This window comes from Meles meles, chromosome 1 (genome assembly GCF_922984935.1).
Source record: "Meles meles chromosome 1, mMelMel3.1 paternal haplotype, whole genome shotgun sequence".
NCBI lineage: Eukaryota > Metazoa > Chordata > Mammalia > Carnivora > Mustelidae > Meles > Meles meles.
In genome coordinates this window covers 34,223,889-34,243,574 of record NC_060066.1, presented here as the reverse complement: position 1 = coordinate 34,243,574, position 19,686 = coordinate 34,223,889, and the positions used below count along the sequence as shown (strand labels likewise).

Sequence of the window (19,686 nt, the reverse complement as noted above, 5' to 3'; positions counted from 1 at the left end):
TTGGTCTTCGTTTGCTCTCTGTCACTCATTCAAACAGAACATAATAAAAGGACAGGGCATTTCAAGGGTCAATGTAGCATTTCTTAAGGTGCAGAAAAGAAAAACAAAACCAAAACAAACAAACCAAAATACTTCTTGCTTGCTTTGCTGTTTTTGTTGTTTGACGGCATAACAAAAAATAAGTAAATGAAATAAAAAATTAGGAACAAAGGAATGCTTTGTCTATGGTCGCATGAGAGAACTTTGTGATGTTTTTATAAACCACAAATACAAAGAATTTTTGGATTGGCTTATTTGATTGCTTGCATATATTTTCCTTGGGATGAAAATTAAATTATTAATAGTTTGAATCCCAGGCAAAAGGGAGATAATTGGGTCTGTTTGCACAGAAAAAGTTGTTTTTCTTTTTTCCCTTTCACTGTCATTTTGCTCTTTTGTTTTATTGTCATAGCATTTTAATGTAGTATTAATTAGTACTAGAACCATTGCCATCTGCTTTGGTATTTATTATTTTTGCTTTTAGAATAGTGAGACTTTTGAAATCTTTTTACCATAGAGATTGATTGAAACTTGTCTTTTGCTTGCCAAATTTTGCATGAAGATGTGCATGTTACTTTTAGATGACTATGAAACTGTGATTACACAAATCGTTTACTTTGTTATTTGACATACAATTTATAATGGATGGTGTCATGATTTTTAAAGGGCTTGGCTCTGCCCTGAGAAAGAGATAAACTCCTAACATTTTCAAGCTTTTAACAGTGGATATACCATGAATTATCTAATAAACTTAATTTACTAAATAGATTAAAGACCCGAAAGAATCAATGAACCTACAAAAAGTGAGAAATATAAACTAGCCTCACCTTTGAATTAGGTCTCTTTCTCTCATGCAGATTCAACTGAAAACTTACTGGGGCTTGTGTATTTTTATAATTTTAATCTAGAAACCTATTTCAAAGAAGCCCCTATCATAGGTTCAAATTTGATGTGTTTCTATAATTTTACCTTTTAACTTTCACTGTAATTAAGTCTTTCAAAATCTCCAGTAAGTGTTTGAATATCAAAATATCACTTTAAATGAATCTAACCTCTAGAAGTCCAATCTATCTTTTCTGTCATGTGAATTTTTAATTAATCTTCAGCGTATAGATAGTTTGCATATATTTTCAAGTTTCTCAGATTTCACAGAACAATATAACTGCAGTAATGTGTCAGGGCACTGGAAGAATTTGCAGTAATTGGATTTCGAAAAATCTTGAGGTTATAAAATTGAGCATCTACATAATGTAGTAAGCCCTTTTGATCAGTGTGTTAAATGCAAACTGGTTTGTGTAATCATAACACTTTGGAAATCTGGAGTTTAGAGACATTGTACAGCAAGGGGTCATTTAACATAAAAGAAAATTAATGTTTTTGTTTGTTGATGTACTATGTCAGCACCCTGTGACGTGGCAGCCATCTAAAGATGGAGATCGTTTAATTGGTCGCATTTTGTTAAACAAACGTCTAAAAGATGGAAGTGTGCCTCGAGATTCAGGAGCAATGCTTGGCTTGAAGGTATGTGATGAAATATGAGATTCTGGCTCTCACTCCTTACTGATTTATGAGAAAAGCAAAAATTTAATAACTCTTTCCAATTTATGCCAACTTGGTGTTTTTTTTTTCTTCCCGTTTCCAAGAATTCCCAGGTATTTGCACTCATTACCCCAAACCTTTTCATTTTCAAGTATTACTTATTCCACAATAATACTTAAATATATGATTTTGGAAAATAAACTCGAGTGATATGCTTGAATCCTGAATACAGCTCTCAAACTTATTTTATTTATATAGCTTGTCCTTTAAGTCTGTATCTGTGTTATACGCTATTAAAACAATAGCTTTAGGGGTGCCTGGGTGGCTCAGTGGTTTAAGCCTCTGCCTTCGGCTCAGGTCATGATTTTGGGGTCCTGGGATCGAGCCCCCGCATCAGGCTCTCTGCTCAGTGGGGAGCCTGTTTCTCCCTCTCTCTCTGCCTGCCTCTCTGCCTACTTATGACCTCTCTCTCTGTCAAATAAATTAATAAAATATTTAAAAAAAACAAACAAACAAAAAAATGGCTTTAATCAATTACTAAATATGCAAACTTAGGATTGTATATATTTACGACACAGTGTTTAAAGGAAAACCACAGGCCTCAAATAGCCTCACTTAGGTTAAGGCCCGTGTCAGTAAAACAAAACTTAATCCCTAGTTTAACACAGTTTTAGCCCCCGAGTAGTGTAACTCTATCCAGTCAACATGGAATTTCCTGGTCAATACTAGGAAATTTATTGATAGACCCCCTTTTGGAGGGCAGTCTTGCCTTAACAGTGCATTCCTTGCTAATAAATTCCTTTCTCATATATATTTTTTTAATGCCCTTTCTCTGCCTTTGAAAACCTTTCTTTTGTTGAGCTCAGCGGAGCTGTCTTCAGCTTGTAGATGAGATGCTGCCCAATTCATGAATCACTTAATAAAGCCAATTAGATCTTCAAATTTAGTCGGTTGAATTTTGTTTTTTAACAATCAGAATGTAATTTTTGTTTAAGCATAGGAAAATGTGGGCTTGTGTGTATTTGTGTGTAGGAGAAAGAGAATACTGTTTAAAGTCTAGAAACTCAAAAATACTTATGTTTGGAGATTTACTATAAATATTAATTTATATTTGACTGTAAAATACCAGATAGTTATTTGGTAAGTAGATCAAATAGAACTCTGTGATTTTTTTTTTTATTTTTTATTTTTTTATTGTTGTTGGTTTGTTGTTATTGTTGTTCGTCTGTATGGTGAATTAACAACTGAAGTGAAAAAAGAGTAAATGGTTTTTATAGTTAAGCAATGGCCATGGAAGTTGTCCTATAGAATATAGTGAGATATTAGAAAACTTTGGGTGTAAGTGGAATTGGCCAGCTAACATTTATTGGGTGGCTGACCCATAGCTGGCCCTCATCTGAGCATTTTACTTCTATCAGATTATTTAACGCAGGAGATGAGAAATAGCTTTAGAGAAGTGTCATAACTTGCCCATGGTCACAAAGATGATGATGGAGGTGAGATTTAAATCCAGATCTGTCCAATAGAGTGTTAGAGCAGTAAAAAGTAGAGGTCAGGAAGTCTTGGTTTGAATCCCAGCTAGCAATATGACATTGGGCAACTAAACTTCTGTTAGCCTCAGATTCCTCATCTTTAAAATGGAGATTAATAATGCTTCTTGAATTATTATAATAAACTTAAATAAAGCAATATAAAAGTATTTAGCACAGTAGCTAGCACACTGTAAGATTTTAATAATAATGATAGTATAAAGTATCATTAATTATTATTATTAAAGTTTATCAGGCCAAGAAAGTTTTAAAATATTCCTTAATATCTGTACATTTAATTTTCAGAATCAAACATAGGACTAATTAGTTAATAAGAATTGAACTGCAACTGAGGGTATTTTACTGCAACTTAGGAATAAATAACATAGAAAAAGCCAGTGATTTTTTAAAATTCAGGTAACATTCACTCAATTTAGAAATAAATTGAATTAGAATTAGATAAAATTCACTCAATTTAGAGAAAAAAAACTTATTAATGAAGTTAATTAGTATTATTTGCTTAACATGCTATAAAGGTGATATATTGCTTGAATGATAGTTGATCACAAGCATTAATTTTCTAAGAGGCCCATCTTACAGGTACCCATATGACTCCACAGTATTATTGCTAATATTTATTTTTCCCCTTTCTAAAAGATATGTATTTAATAGAAACATAAAAATAGAAAAATTGGAATGCAAATGGCCTGAAGTTTACATGAGTTATAATGAGATTAAGTACATTTTGTAATTTTCTTAGGGAAAATCCATCATTATCATTTACATTAATCAATAAACCTGAAAGATTACTAAATAATGGAATTTGGGTGGGTTATCATAACTATAGTCAAAGTAACAAATATTTATGTGATTAAGATATTTGAAATCTATAACTAGGAACGTTAATATAATTATATAATACTGTAATAGCATGTTTTTGGAAATGATAAAAACAATTCTGAGAGAAATTATAGTTTATTAAATTCTTTCTAAAGTATGTGATTTTTTTTTTTTACAAATAATTGTGAAAATTTTAGACTATGTAAAAAAAAGTCCACTCATGGAACATGTAGTCAGTTTCTAATAACACCATATTATTAAAAATTATTTTTAGAATATTATAGTTTTAAAAGCTACAAATTGTCTAGTTATTTTTTACTTGAATCTTCAACTATGTTCCTTTGAAAAATATGCCTGTTTTAACACTTTTCTCTTTTAAAAGGTTGTAGGAGGAAAGATGACTGAATCAGGTCGGCTTTGTGCTTTTATTACCAAAGTGAAAAAAGGAAGTTTAGCTGATACTGTAGGACATCTTAGACCAGGTAGGTTTCTATCTTTGATTATTTATATTTAAACTGTTAAACTCAAGTAGTTATGAAAAAGTCATCCTCACTTAGAAATGATTTGACCAAAAACCAGGAACTCATTTTTAACTTAAGTAAAAAATCTCTATTCTTAATGGAAAATGTAACTATTATTTCTTGAGTCACATTAGATAAAAAGATTTTTATATTTGCTGATTCTTTTGGCTGATGGATATTCTTATTGTGTATCTAGTATTAATCTATTTTGTTTGCCATAAGGCTTCATTTTTTTTTAAATTCCAACAGTTTAGGAAACAAACATTATAGATAAATACATATTTTCTACAATGTGTGATTCCTTATCTCTTTGGTAATGGATACTATTGGAGAGATCCTTGAATGCCTTGAAGAGAATATGATAAGATGATAAGTATTAAGCCTTTTTTATAAGAAACCGTAGTGGTGCCTGGGCGGCTCAGTTGGTTAAGTGTCTGTCTTCGATTCAGGTCATGGCCCCAGAGTCCTGGGATTGAGCCCTGCATAGCATCGAGCTCCCTGCTCACTCAGCAGGGAGTCTGCTTCTTTTCCTTCTGTCCCTGCCACCCCCACCCCCGGCCACCCCGCTGGTGCTCTCTCTCCTGTGTGTTGCATAGATATTGACAAACAGAGAATATAGTCATAAAATTTTCAAAGAGTTAACAGATTTTAATAATTTCTAGAATTAAATTCCTATTTAGAAACCACAGAGATAACTTTTATGTAGTTTTATCCCTCAGACCTTTGTCCTTTTGGGTAAAAACACTAATCATCCTTATCATCAAATTTTATGCCAATGGAGCTGTTCTCAGTATGTCCTACTCCATGATGGTGACTTTATTCTTTGAAGTTCATTGCAGTTTAAGAGTGCTTTGGTTTCAAAGTAATGGGATTAGTTTTCTTTCTAAGATTATCATTACTGGAATGCACTCTAGGTGATGAAGTATTAGAATGGAATGGAAGGTTATTGCAAGGAGCCACATTTGAAGAAGTGTATAACATCATTCTGGAATCCAAACCTGAACCACAAGTGGAGCTTGTTGTTTCAAGACCTATTGGGTGAGTTGGCTTGTGTATTTTATGCACATTCCTTATGAGTTGACTACTATTGCACAATTTGTAGTGTGCAATCTAAAAATCTGATTGCTCTATAAAAATTACTGCTTTGAGGACAGTGTTTCTTTTCTCCTTTTGTGCTAAAACAGCTCACCAAAAATCATGACATTTCTTTATCTGATCATGCTAGAATACACAGTTATTATAGAAGAAGAAATATTTAGGTGTTTATAATTTTTATTGTCTATTAGCTTAATAGGGAACTAAAGGCATAATAGAAGGAGTCTAAAAAAAGTAACAATTACTTTTAAAAGAAAGTTCATGAACTGCAGTCCTCTACATTGTGAAAATAAGCGTCAATGAATTTTACATATTTTTTTCAAAATGGAGATTTCTACATAGGAAAGAGAGGTCCCAAGGACACACTGTTCCTAAACAGAGGGAACAGTTTAAGGAACAACATGATGTGTTTAAGGAAACAGACAAAAAATAAGCAAATACCAAAGTACTCCTTGGCTTTTATAATTTTTTCCCTCTAGATTCAATTAGCAATTTCCAAAAGTTGGCAATAAATACGGTGTTTTGTACTGTATGCTGATAATTTCTCATTAAATATCACAGCAGTTGTTTCCCTTATAGAAGCTTATATTCTAAGCCAATGTAAGAGATACACCTATAACTAAGTAAAAGCTATAGAAAAATATATACAATGACAGCAAATTATTAAGTTCAAGTTTGGGGTAAGAGTATTTGAGGGTAGAAGCTATAGAAATTCTTTTTTTGTTGAAGAATACCAATGCCCTGTTGTCATTCATTTAGGAAATGATTGGACTATATTATTTTGATCTCTTTTTATGCTGGAGGAAATGACTTACATTGGTAACTTACTTTTATTGAAATGTTCCTTTCAAAGTAATGAATCTGGCACATGAAGTTGTAACTTTTTCATTTTTTCTTTTGTACTATGGTAAAACTGCAGTGTATCAGCTTCGTGTATTAATCAAATATATTTCTTGGTATTAAAGGATCCTCTAATCATATTTTTGCTTGCTATCTCAAATTCATAAATATTCTTTTATATATTTTTCTGAATGACCTTTACTATTAAAATCTATCAGTCCTGGAAAATCTCCAACAAAAATGTCCATAATTTTGGCATAAATTCAGTTACCATTTGTAAGTCCCAATGAAAAACTTGTTTGCATTTTTTCCTCAATGGAGTTAATACATTTAAAAAATTTCATCCACAATCTGAATCTTTAAATTTTTCTTGTGGTGATATTTTATTTATAACTCAATATTGTTGATTAAAGAATAGAATAGGATTCAAATATATCATAAAACCTATCTTAAATTCAAAAATGTATTAGAATGGGCACCGTGTAGTAAAACACATAGAAAATGACGTATGTTTTTTAAGTCTGCCATAAATCATATGACTGTTTATTCCTTTCGAAGTAGTTGAGGTTAGTTCAGAACACTTTGATTAGCAATAAAGTACTATGGCTTGTTTTCTCTTTCTTATGTAACACTACTATCATACACAGTTTTGTTCATTTTACACTGATTGATGATCATAAAAATAGCAGTTGCGTTAATTGTGGAAACAATTTCTTGTTTTCTTGTTCTGTCATTTCAGAGATATCCCTAGAATCCCTGATAGCACACATGCACAACTGGAGTCCAGTAAGTCTCATTCATTCTAGAAGAAAATAATAATATTGTCATTTTCCAGGGGTCAAATGAAGTATTTTATTTATTAATATGAAGTAAGAAATAGAATAATCTTGTTATCAAATACATAGTTATGATATAAGTGAAAAATTTAGTATTATTTCATATTACTGTGGGATAAAGTATAAAATTCTGTAATATTTTAAGATAGTTTTTTTTTAATCATGCCCTCTTAACTACTATATATTTTTAGATGGCTTTATTAAGGTGTACTATAATAAATTGCACTGAAGTACACAATGAGGTAAGTTTTGGCGTACAGATGAAACCGTCATCACAATAAAAATAATGAACATATCCATCTCTCCTACAAGTTTCACCCCCTCCTTCCTTAATTTCTTCTAATTTTTGTAAACTAACCCTCAGTAAGTGGGGGGAATGCTTGGGACAATCTAGTGAATCATATCCTAATTTCTCTTTTTAGAAAATAGGATAGGGGCGCCTGGGTGGCTCAGTGGGTTGAGCCTCTGCCTTCGGCTCAGTTCAAGATCTCAGGGTCCTGGGATCAAGCCCCATATCAGGCTCCATGCTCGGCAGGGAGCCTGCTTTCCCCTCTTTCTCTGCCTGCTGCTCTGCCTACTTGGGATCTCTCTCTCTGTCAAATAAATAAATAAAATCTTTAAAAAAAAAAGAAGAAAATAGGATAGTACTGATTTGGATCAGAGTAGTAATGGAACAATAGATAAGTTTAAGTAATGTTAAATATGTAAATGTGTTTTATTACTTGTGTTTGAGTACAATTTCAGATGTTAAACAAATGGCTTTTTTCCAGTGAACTAAGTTTCTTGATTGATTGAGAAGGGAGTAAGGGGTGTTCTAAAAGAAGAGAGGAGATGGGTTGCCATTTGAAGTCTGTTGATCAGGGGAGACCATATTGAAAAGGAAGTGATTGGAGCAAAGATTTTGAAGAGTGGCTATCTAGGGGAAAAGGTTTTTAGGTACAGGGACCAAGTGGTGCAGTGTCTCTCAGGCAGAGAATCCTAGGATGTGCTGGAGGAAAGCAAGGAGGCAAGTATTGCTGCACCAGGGTGAGCAGTGGGAAGGGTGAAGGATCGGAGAGACATGGCAGCCAAATTGCATAGAGTTTGTGAACCACTGTAAAGTCTACTTCGTTTTGGGCTTTTATTCTGTGGGAAATCAGAACTACATAGGTTGGTTTTGAGGAGAGATTTATGTTTTAAAATATGGCTACTGTCTTGAAAATAGTTCAAATGGAGTCAAGGATGAAAGCAGAGAGAATAGTGAGAAAACTATTTTGATATTTAGTATTATTTGGTGACATAGGCCATTGGTGGTAGCAGTGGAGTTGATGAGAAGTGATCGGATCCTACAAAAATTAAGAATATACTATTAAAGTAGATTTTTTACTTTGATTTCACAACGATAAGTGACTTTAAAATAAAGACATAAAATAAAGTCTTAAAAATAAGTAAATAATTTAAAAGCGATATGGTAAAGATTATTAAATACTAAGGAAGAATAATCATTATTGTTCTTTATGTATAATTACCATTTCAGGTTCTAGCTCTTTTGAATCTCAAAAAATGGATCGCCCTTCTATTTCCGTTACCTCTCCCATGAGTCCAGGCATGTTGAGGGATGTTCCGCAATACTTATCTGGACAACTTTCAGTATGTAATCACTACATTAATTTCTCTTTTTGGAATACCAAGTACTGTTATTACTATATGACAATAACTTTTTGTAAACCACCTCCTTTTTAGAATGTAATTGTGCTTTTAACCATCAGTTTTCACATTATTAGTAGTTTTGATTAATTGAAATTTAATTTTAATTATTTAGCATAGAGTTTCCTTATTAGAGTATGTTAGATTTTTTTCTGGAATTTAATGAGAGAATTTGTGGGGATATCTAAAACCTTTACTTTAGTAATTTTATTCCAAAATTCAAGGTCATGATTTTTACTCAATATATTAAAATGACTATAATTTGTCCTAGACTTTTGAGAGAAATCAGATTGCTGTACTGTACAAAGATGTATATTTAAGGTGAAAGTAAATTTTATACATTCCCTGCTTTTCAAGTTTAAGGAAATTTCGTATGAATTTCATAGTAAATAATTGGGGTATGAATATTGCTGAGGTATTATGATACTTGAAAAGCTTGGGTCACAAGCCAAAACTGAGTAAATGGGGAAATATATAATAATGAGTATACTGGTGATTTCATAGTAAGTGATTCCTAATCTTGAACATTTTATATAAAAATTCAAAATTCAGTTAGGCATTTCCTGCCTATGTTAGAAGAGCTTTGCAAATTTGAGTCCTCACTTTTCATCAATTTCTTCAGTTATCATTCTCTTTTTAAACTATTAAAATACCTAAACTCATCCAGTTGCATTTTAGAGACATAATGCTGATGAGTTACTAAGCCTGTAATTTTATATATATTAAGAACTATTTAGATTCTCAAAATCCAGACATTGAATTTTGGATAAAAAATGTTATAATTGAAAACTAAACTATTCTTGGGCTGTTGTTTTAAGAACAATAGGAAAAGCTTTTTTTTAATCAGCTATGCAATTTCTCCTTTTATTTTTTGGGGGTAGGGGAGGTGTTTGATTTTTACTGATGAATTTTTATTAATTAAAAGCCATAGGAAGTATAAGCAGAGTTAACATTAAAATTATTGAAAGAGTTATTAGACATATCTATTCTGGAGCTATTTTGATCACAAAAGTGACAATAACAAGAAAATTATGCAAGAAAGAAGCTGAGATACTATTAGGAGCTTGTAAATGTCTTACTAAAATGAATTTCTTCTCTTTATTATTTTCTTTTCCTTTCTCTCATAAACAGATTGAACTTTTTCACTTGAAGACAGTGGTCTTTTTTCATTTTCTATATAAGTAGCATCTTTCTACTTACTCTTTTACATGTATTGACAACATAGATGTCATTTATAGTTACAAATGTGTATGTATGTTCTTCCAGCACTTTAGAAAGTGATAATATTAACCTTATTTATTAAATTATTATGGCTCCATTCAAATAGTCCATCCTTAAATAACACTTGGGATGGCTGGATGATGCCAGTACATAAATGTGTGTCTGTGTGTGTGTTGTGTGTGTGTGTGTGTGTGTGTGTGTGTGTGTGTGTTTGCATGTGTATATTGGCTTCAGTGGGTGGAAGTGGAAGTTAGACTTCCATAGTAAGTAAGTACCATTTTGTTACTGTCTTTGAAATCCCAAGGCCCTGTAGAAATTGGACTGGGGAGGGGTGGGGGAAGATGGAGGAGCATAGCAAAGCCATTTAGACAAATTTCAAAGTCAGCTATTTTTTATCATGTTTCAAAATGAATATACTAGACAGGTAAGACTTAAATATTTGGGGGAAATATAGACATAAAGTTTTACTTCTAAGGGTATAATTAGTGATTTAAAGTCATAGGATTTCCATTTATAAATGGTGATAGTTTAAAGTCCATGTAATTCTAATTTAAAATGTGTACATTTTATCACTTTCTTATGACTTAGAAAGGGTATGTTCCAGTAAGATAACATTAAGAAGTATAATACATATTTGTTGTGGTACATCTCGAGAGTACAGATAAGTAACTAAAAAAACAAAATCACCTATAATCCCAGCACTCAAATGTAACTTTTCACATACATACAGTTTTTGAAACAAAAGTGATAAATCTGAACTGCTTTTTCATGTTCACATACTGTACATTTTTTTCTTGAAATTTTTTTCTTTAAATATTTTTCTTAAAATTATTTTAAGAGCTATTGTATCATTTTAATTTAATTTGCTATTATGGGACATCTTGTTTGTTCTTAATTTATATTGCTATAAACAATGATGCCATGGAAATCCTTGAATATAACTCTTACATATTCTGTTAGGTCAGACAAAATTCTTTTGTCGGGATAAATTTTCAGAAGTAAAAGTATAATAGGAAGGAAAAGAGAAAAAAATTTAAGATTCTTAAAATCTATGGCCAGCATTTTCCTCAAAAATATTTTTATGAGATTAATCTTCAGTCATCTCTTCAAGAAATATATGTTAAGTTCTGGCCCTAGGTCAGCCATAATACTAGTTGCTGGGAATATAACAGTGAATGAGATAGACATGGATTTTATCCTCATGAAACTTAATTTTATGTTCGCTTTTTGCATGCAAAAAACCATAAGATAATATTATTTCTAATATATTTAACCCTATGCCTGCGAACTGGAGACAGTTTTTGCTCTCATGATACAGAGTTTAGGAAATATATTCACAAATGTCATATGTCATCTTTTGGGAAAATTCCTAGGAAGCCCCAAGGCAACATTACAGTTCCTATTTCCTTCTACTTATTTTACCTTTATAAGTTTTTATTTTGCTGAGATTTTACCTGGGCTCATAACTCACAAGTTTATAATGTTGCTAATTGCAGAGAATAAAGATAATTTGTACGGTACGAGAGCTGAACTCCTAATAGATTTGTCAGTTCATGGACTGATATTTTCTCAAATAGAAATATACAAATAATTTAAATTGTTTAAACTTTCTCTTCAAGGTTATTGATGATTTTTTAAAATTTATGCGGTTTTTTTCCTCTCTGTGCTTGAATTCTGCTGCCGCTTGTTATTATCCGAGAGCATAACTGTAAAAGTGCCATTAATACGTTTGGTGAGAACCTCAGTATGAGCTCAGGCTTATGACACCTGGACTATAGGTTAGCCTTCTCAGTGTCAACACTCCCTAATTTTGAATCTTTTTAAAACTTGTGTTCTAACACAGTACAACAGTTCTTTCTGTAGAGGATTACTTTTGTAGTTGTTTCAATATTTTTTAATTAATTTGGAGTCTTTAGCTAGTTTTTGATAGAGCGTTGAGATAAAAGACAGCCATCAACTCTTTTTAAAAATGAGGAATGGCTCAAATTCTTTCTGTAGGAACACATTGATTCTTTTTGACAGTCATATTTTATTTAAGTTCTAGGTCTGTGGTTGATTAACGGCTATAATGTTTCCCTACATTACTTTATTTTAATATTTTTCTGACTCTGTTTTTAGTGATTATTTGCAAATATTGTACATATCCATTTTGTATGTCCATTTAAGTGGAATAGATAACTGAGGAATAGGTATGTATTCTTCATACCTCCTTAGATATGCTATAGCCTTTTTAAACCTTTCTATAAATGAAAGTGTTTTCCTTTGAGCTTTTGTTTATTATACGTCATCGTCACAACCTTTTTATTCCAGAAGCATTGCCTAAAAGGAATGCCCTAAAGATGGTAGTGCAGTATGGTAGAGTGATATTAAGAAAGCAAAGCAAATTATGTATAAATTCACTTCTTCTGTGACTCTTGTAACTGAGTTGTTACAGGTTTCAACATTTAAACATTTCCTGTTTAAAATACGTGAATTAGTATTAGTTACAAATTGTAATGCCATATATAATATTTCACCATTCCTGTAGGAAATATCTAGAATCCATAGAGGCAGAAAGCTGCTTAGTCCTTGCCAAGAGTTGGAGTGATAAGGGAATGGGGATTGATTACTTCATAGGTACAGTATATTCTGGGATAATATGAGGCTTTGAAACTCGAGGGAGGTAGTGGTTGCCCAGCGCTGTGAATGTACTAAATGCCACTGAATTGTACCCTTTAAAATGGTTACTTTTAGGGTATTTGCATTTCATCTCCATTTGAAAAACTAGCAAAAGAAAAATATGCTTTTATAGCCAAGTTTGATGTATAAACTTAGAGGTGAAGATTAGTTTTAAATTACCGTAGATTGTAGACCACCGACTTCAGAAATCTGTGAGTTGCTTATTTGAGACCATTTTAGAAGATGTCAAATGTTTGCCTTCAAGGACTAATTTATTCCAAAGTGCTGTTTGTCTCAAATTAAATTTTTTTTTTAGTTTGTGAGGTAATATTTACAGAAACCTTCCATTACCTTGCTACTTTGAGTCTAAAACAGGCAGAACAGGTGAGAGAGCAAGGAAAATAAAATCTATTGCCAAATAGAGTGTTTTGTTAGTCCCTTCATTCAGCTTGCCTTGTCAGTCTCTATGCATTTCATACATCCCTGGTCCATTTGCTAGAGAAGTATCCACCTAGGATTATACTGAAAGATATCAGTAACATACTCCATTTCTAAAGATTTCTTTCTTTCTTTGGAAATGTCTCCACATGAAAAGGAAGATGGCTTAGATTTGAGACAGCTTTGGTATTTGGAGAGAGAGAAAGATGACTCATATGATTGATACCTGCTTTTAAGGTCTGCTTTCCCTTGGGTTTTAGATTTATGTCTTAACAGTCTCTATCTGATGATAGTTGAATTAGGCAACCGTCCTCCGACTGCCTATTATCGTTTCCTTGTAACAGTGGAAAGGTCTGAGGCCTCTATTTATAACTCTTTGAATTAAACAAGAGAGATATCCTTGAGAAATGTGAGGAATGGGATGGAATCTTGGTGAAAGAAAATGAATCAAATGCCTTGAAATCCATCCCCAAACCCAGACATATGCATCTGATTTTTGTTACAGATTTAACCATTGACATGCCTTAATAAAGACACAAAATTCTGATTATTGAAGTGTCATTTGGAAACTGTTTTCAAGTGAAAACAGAATAAGCCAAAGAGAAAAAAAAATTGACTTTATTCTGAGAATTTGAAATAGACTGATTTAATCAGAACTGGGCTTCGCTGCTTTTCTTCTCTTTTTCTTTCTTTTCTTTTCTCTTCTCTTCTTTTCTTTTTTCTCTTTCCTTTTTTCTCTTCTCTTCCCTTCCCTTCGCTCCTCTCTCTTTTTCTTTCCTTTTCTGTTTTTGTTTTTTTAGAACCCAGCTTTATTTTCTACCTTTAAACTATCTTACTTTTTCTTTGAGTATAGGCAACTGTATGCAGCCTTTTTCTATGTTTCTGTTTCCTCATCTCAAATTAGACATAATAGCAACTACCTCCTAACGTTATTGGAAGCAATGAACTTGCAATAAAGTGTCAGTAAAAGCTTGGAAAAATATAAAGAACTACATAAATAAAAAGAAAAGAGGTATTATCGTTAATAAGTGTGATTAGCAACAAACAGTGTTATCTTGAGTGATACCTAATAAATATTTAAAATGGTATTTAAATCCTGGATTTTGGTGTAAATTCTTAAGATGTGAATCAACTGATTAATCCAGTGCCTTCTGCACACTTTTATCTTACTTTTTTTTTTTTTTAAGAAATGCTAAAGCCAACTTGTCTAATATTTTTTAAACTTTTGTTAAACATATTTTGGAGAAGTCACACAGTTACTTCTACAGATGACTTTTCACTATAATTCTATGATGCATTTTCATGTAACATCTTCTTGGACTATGATTTTTTTCTATGGTAGTTTCTTTAAGGGTGAAACATAAAATCTCTTAACTCTTGGATTATGTTTGTACTCATTCTTTCAGAGTATATGAGCCCCAAAGTGTTATTTTACATTCAGTCTTACTTCCTATTATGTTGATTACATTTAAAAATTCTAAGATTTTATATGGTTTTTACATGTTTTAGCATTTTGGCAAGACTAGCTTATTCATTACATTGAAGTACTTAATTTAGATATATGTTGTTATGTAAAAAGTATATTTAAGGGATAGTTTTATGTGTTTATTTTACTTTTGGTCTTTTAGTTCCAGCGTGTTGTCCTTTTTGGTTTTGTTTTATTGCTTTTTTCTTTAATTTTGCTTACCAGAGCCAAAGCCTTAGTAGAAGAACAACGCCTTTTGTTCCTAGGGTTCAGGTAAAGGCCTTGTCTGCCTGATAGAAACTAAAGTTGTGTTTTAACCCTTATTTGTATGTTTTTGGAAAATGCGTAGTAGGAAACTTTTTTTGGTATGTTGCTCCAAACCATATTATTGACTTTCAAATCATTTTATAAGCCAGCTTGTAAAATTCTGCATGGGGATTAAAATACCATAAAAATTTAAAGAGACAATCTTTGTTAGTGATTTTATATGGTGAGCCAAGTACTAAACTCATAGGCTTCAGACCGTACTTATATATATGTATATGTAACATTGACAAAAATAGCTAATTTTATACTATTGATATTATCCTTTATTACACTAAGGTTGCTGTCTCTTTAAATCATTCATTATATCACTTAACATCTACATTCTCTTGCATTTTCCAAGCAACAACTACTTGAGGAGATTGGCAAATAAATTTGTACCTTATCTAAAATATGAATTTTATGCATATTATATATAAGGTTCAACTTTGGAAAGTGTATTACTTTGAGAGAACGAAATAACAATCTAAATAAAATGTGTTGGGTTTATGTTGCTTACATTTTATAATTAAAATGTCATTTAAATTTACTATAATACTTGGTACAAGTTGTTTGCCTCTTTTCATTAGGAAACCCTTATATGGTAAAGTAATGACAATATAGGTTTTTTTTTTTAAGTAGTAGTATGCTTTCCTTGCTTTGCTGCATGTTTTTTTTGTTGTTAGTTTTGAATAATACTAATTTAGTTTAAATTTTTAACATTACAATTGTTTAGTTAATGTTATTTAGAGTTAAATATTTACTTGTGCTTCAGTTCTCTTTAGGAAATTTAAGAATGGGTATATGGTTAAGCTGGAATGATTGTTATATTAAAACAATTAAAATGATGCCAAGATTTCTATTAATGAAATTGAACTAAGATAAGAAGTATGTCATATCTAAGATTGTGGAGATACATTTGTTCTATTTTGGGGAAATCAACATATATTTTAACCATTCATTTGAAAAGCACAGATAAGAAATTTAGGACTATGATAAAATAATATAGCAAATAAGATAATTCTGTTTCGATAAGGTGAAATGGATATCTATTAAAAACTTCAATGCAAATCCTGTAATATAAAATGAAAATTAGGGCTATTGATCAAATGCCTAATTTAAGACAGTTAATTAAAAGTTGTAATTTTGATGAAAAATCCGTAAAACTAAAAAGTGCCTGTTTTTTTTACCTATATTATTTTAACATTTATGTATTTGGCAAGTATGATTTAATAAATTGTAAGGTATAATTGTGAAAATATGAAAGCCATATGCCAAATATCTGTTTGCATGAAAAATGAGTATTATTAACAAATGATATTTTTGGTTTTCTGTGGCATAAGAAAATCTAAAAAGAATACTCCTTATCAAACATTTGAAGTTATGTATCTGAAATATTTCTAACCATTTGAGAGGAGCAAAAAGATCGCTTCTGGAGATGGCAAGTGTTTAGCCTCACCCCTCATAAAAGTGGGCAGAAATCAATGATTTTCTCCAATAATTATGAACTTAGTCTAATAATAATTATTATTGTTTCTTAGTTTCTCAGCGTAAAGTTCATCAGAAAGTTGTTCTTTAGCCTTTCAGAATCTTTTTCTCTTTGAAGTGCCTAATATTCATGTCATGATCCTCAGAGAAGGATTTTTAATATCATGGGAAAATAAAGCTATAAGCTGTTTTTTTTTCCTTTAGAAAATAGAGAATATCAGAAATTAATGTGGTTTTGGTAACACATTTTAGAGGAACCATGAGGCTATGTGACAACATCTGTTTCATCTCATATACGAGATTCTTGTATTTCTTTCTTTTGTTGTTGTTTCCCCCTTACGTCTTTTGCCAGAAAAATAGTCTTTTTTCCCACTTATCCTCATCTGTATCTATGTTCTCATATTGTTACACAAGGAAATACTTGAACTTTTTTTCTCTTTGCATGTTAGAGGTCTTCCCCTCCCTCCCCCAGCTTGTTGATCTCCTAGTTTAAGGCAGTGGTTCTCAAACTTGAATGCCTATGAGAATCACCAGGAGAATTTATTAAAACACTTAAGTTCCTGGGCCCCGTTCTGATTCAGTAGGTGACAGGTGGGCCACAGGAATTTGGAACTTCTTAATAAATAAGCCGGATAACGCTGATATAAGGAGGTTAGGCAGCCACACTTGAAGAAAAACTTGTCTAGAGATTATGCCTGGCAGCTCTATTAGGAAAACTTTGTTGCACAACAGCTAGAAAATACCTGCCTTCCACAGAAGGACTTAGTACAGCGTGAAGAGTAATAATTATAATTTTTAAACATTAAATACTTCTTACTATTAAAGAGGACTAATTCCATTTGACTGAAAATCAGGATAAATAATTTTATATACTCTTCCAAGCCATCAGTTTTCCTCTTCTGAGTCAAAAGTCTTGCTCAGCCTCTCATTCTCTAAAATCTGAAGTGAGGGACAGAACAAAACCATGCTAGAAATGGAACTACACTACCAGGCTATCATGTATACATGCATATATATACATTTATTTTATATGATTTGATACATATGTGTATGTATGTATGATATGTGTTTATTCGTGTATATCAGAGCCTGGCCCAGACCCGACTGGCCACTTCAGAGGGAGAGGGGAGGACTGACATGAAATGTATATTTATATTTTTTTAAACTGCTGCAAATATTGTACATCCAGATTAAAAGAAAAATTGAACTATTAAAAAGCATATAAACCACAAAACTCTATCTCAACCATAATTTTATTCCCAGATTTCAGGTTTTGGATTCGATATCAAGATAGTGGTCAAGGATGTGCTGAGTTCTGAACCAAAAATGCGGGGTAGAGCCATGGTTATAAATCCTGACATGGTAGAAACAGCTAGCTAGGTGTGGGAGTGTGAGGTATGTGTGTGGGAGGTGGTAATTGCTAAATCAAATGAATTTAGCAGCTGGATATGAAGTTCTAATCCCTAATTATGTCATAGGGAAATCACTCATATTTTCTCATCTCGAATGATAAAATATATCCTATTATTCTAAGGCTGTGATACATCTTCCTCACTAATAAAAAGGGACTTTATGTCTGTGTAAGAAAAAATCTATAAAGATGAATTTATTATGGTTTTAAATACAAACTTAAGGAGTCTATTGATTAAAGCTACTAGTAATTTCACCTTGCTTACAATCTTTGAAATGTCTTTTTAAATAAAACATTTGCTTAAAAATTCCCTATGAATGCCATATAAATAAGGTATCTATTCAATTCATTTGGGCAATTATTCTGAGCTCATTATTGTAGGGGAACTAAAATGAACCATAGTGATTCTTGCATAAAGATAGACATAGCAGTCATTGTACATAAAGTTCTTAGTTATGGCAGTGTAATTATTATGTGCATGTTAATAAGCAGTCAAATTAGGATAACAAAAAGCTCAAGTGATTTATCAATCAACCCAAAATATCTAAATTTTTTCCTCTATTCATTGAAGTTATTATAGCATATCCTTTTATTTTAACTATCTGAAACTTACTAAGTAGAACTTACATTCTGTGCTCACATTAATGTAAGAGAGTGGGACAAAGATTGGAAATACAAACATTATGTTATGGTAAAAAAAAAGTTTGAGCTGATAAATGAATATTTTTGCTTTTCAGATAAAACTATGGTTTGACAAGGTTGGTCATCAATTAATAGTTACAATTTTGGGAGCAAAGGATCTCCCTTCCAGGGAAGATGGGAGGCCAAGGAATCCTTATGTTAAAATTTACTTTCTTCCAGACAGAAGGTAAGGATGTGAAACAAAAATAAATGTTCTTGAAAATAAATAAGAAATGTTAATAACAGTGGGTGTTTCAGTTCTGTCTTATTTATTTTTATATATCACACAAGTCAGATATTTATGAAGTTTAACATAAGCATAATGATTCATATGATTCATATGATTCATATATTCTTATGATCCATATTAGTCTTCGAAACAGTGACAGTGAGTGCTTCAAGATTGTTTTAAAATGCATATCAAAATAAATAAATAAATAAAATGCATATCAAATGTCATAGATGATTTTATTGAATATTTATTTTACATTGTATGGATTCTTAAATGATGTATATTTTCATTTATCAAAATCATTAAAAGTTACAGTTTTTAAAATCAAGTGCATTTTTAACACAATCTACAGCAACAAAAAGCTGGAAATGATACCAAAATGTACTCATCACAATCCTTTACAACTCCTCCCTCCTCATACTAAGATATCATTTCTTTATATTCTGTAAAATTAATGAGTGTTTTATATTTCCCCACCCCATATCATCCAGAACATTTACCACCGCACCCAGAATCAGCTTCTTCAAGCATCATTGGTTTGGTTTGTGTCCATGTTAATTAGCATAAATGATATTGTTCTGCCCTAATTTAAGTAGAGACATTAGGATTGGAGAAATAGCTTTTCAAAAATTATCTAATCACTTTTAATTTCTGGAACATAAAAAAATAAGAGAGACTATTGAATAGACCTCATGAGAAAAGAAAGAATTAATGGCACTGATGACCTTTCCCCCAACTCTTCTTGCGTCCCTTGTTTCCAGGACAGAGTGTTCTCAAGGTCTGGTCATTTTTTCTCAGGCTGCAAGTGGCCTGGCATAGGGGTAATCTTCAACATGTTTACACAATTCTGGGCCCCCATGTACT

General features: G+C 31.7%; 1 protein-coding gene across 33 annotated transcripts in view; it reads left to right on the top strand.

Moving 5' to 3' along the window:
* Positions 1-19,686, top strand: part of RIMS2 (regulating synaptic membrane exocytosis 2) — a 598,763-nt gene that overhangs the window by 305,381 nt on the left and 273,696 nt on the right. For 22 of the 33 annotated variants that reach the window (XM_046014324.1, XM_046014271.1, XM_046014350.1 and 19 more), the window contains 6 exons: positions 1,441-1,560; positions 4,330-4,429; positions 5,383-5,506; positions 7,143-7,189; positions 8,756-8,868; positions 18,647-18,777. The exons of 1 other annotated variant lie outside the window; for it this stretch is intronic. In XM_046014324.1, the coding sequence (XP_045870280.1) occupies positions 1,441-1,560; positions 4,330-4,429; positions 5,383-5,506; positions 7,143-7,189; positions 8,756-8,868; positions 18,647-18,777 (635 nt within the window). Of the gene's footprint in view, positions 1-1,440; positions 1,561-4,329; positions 4,430-5,382; positions 5,507-7,142; positions 7,190-8,755; positions 8,869-14,932; positions 14,981-18,646; positions 18,778-19,686 lie in introns of all 33 variants that reach the window. 10 more of the 33 variants (XM_046014472.1, XM_046014419.1, XM_046014279.1 and 7 more) reach the window with 1 other exon arrangement.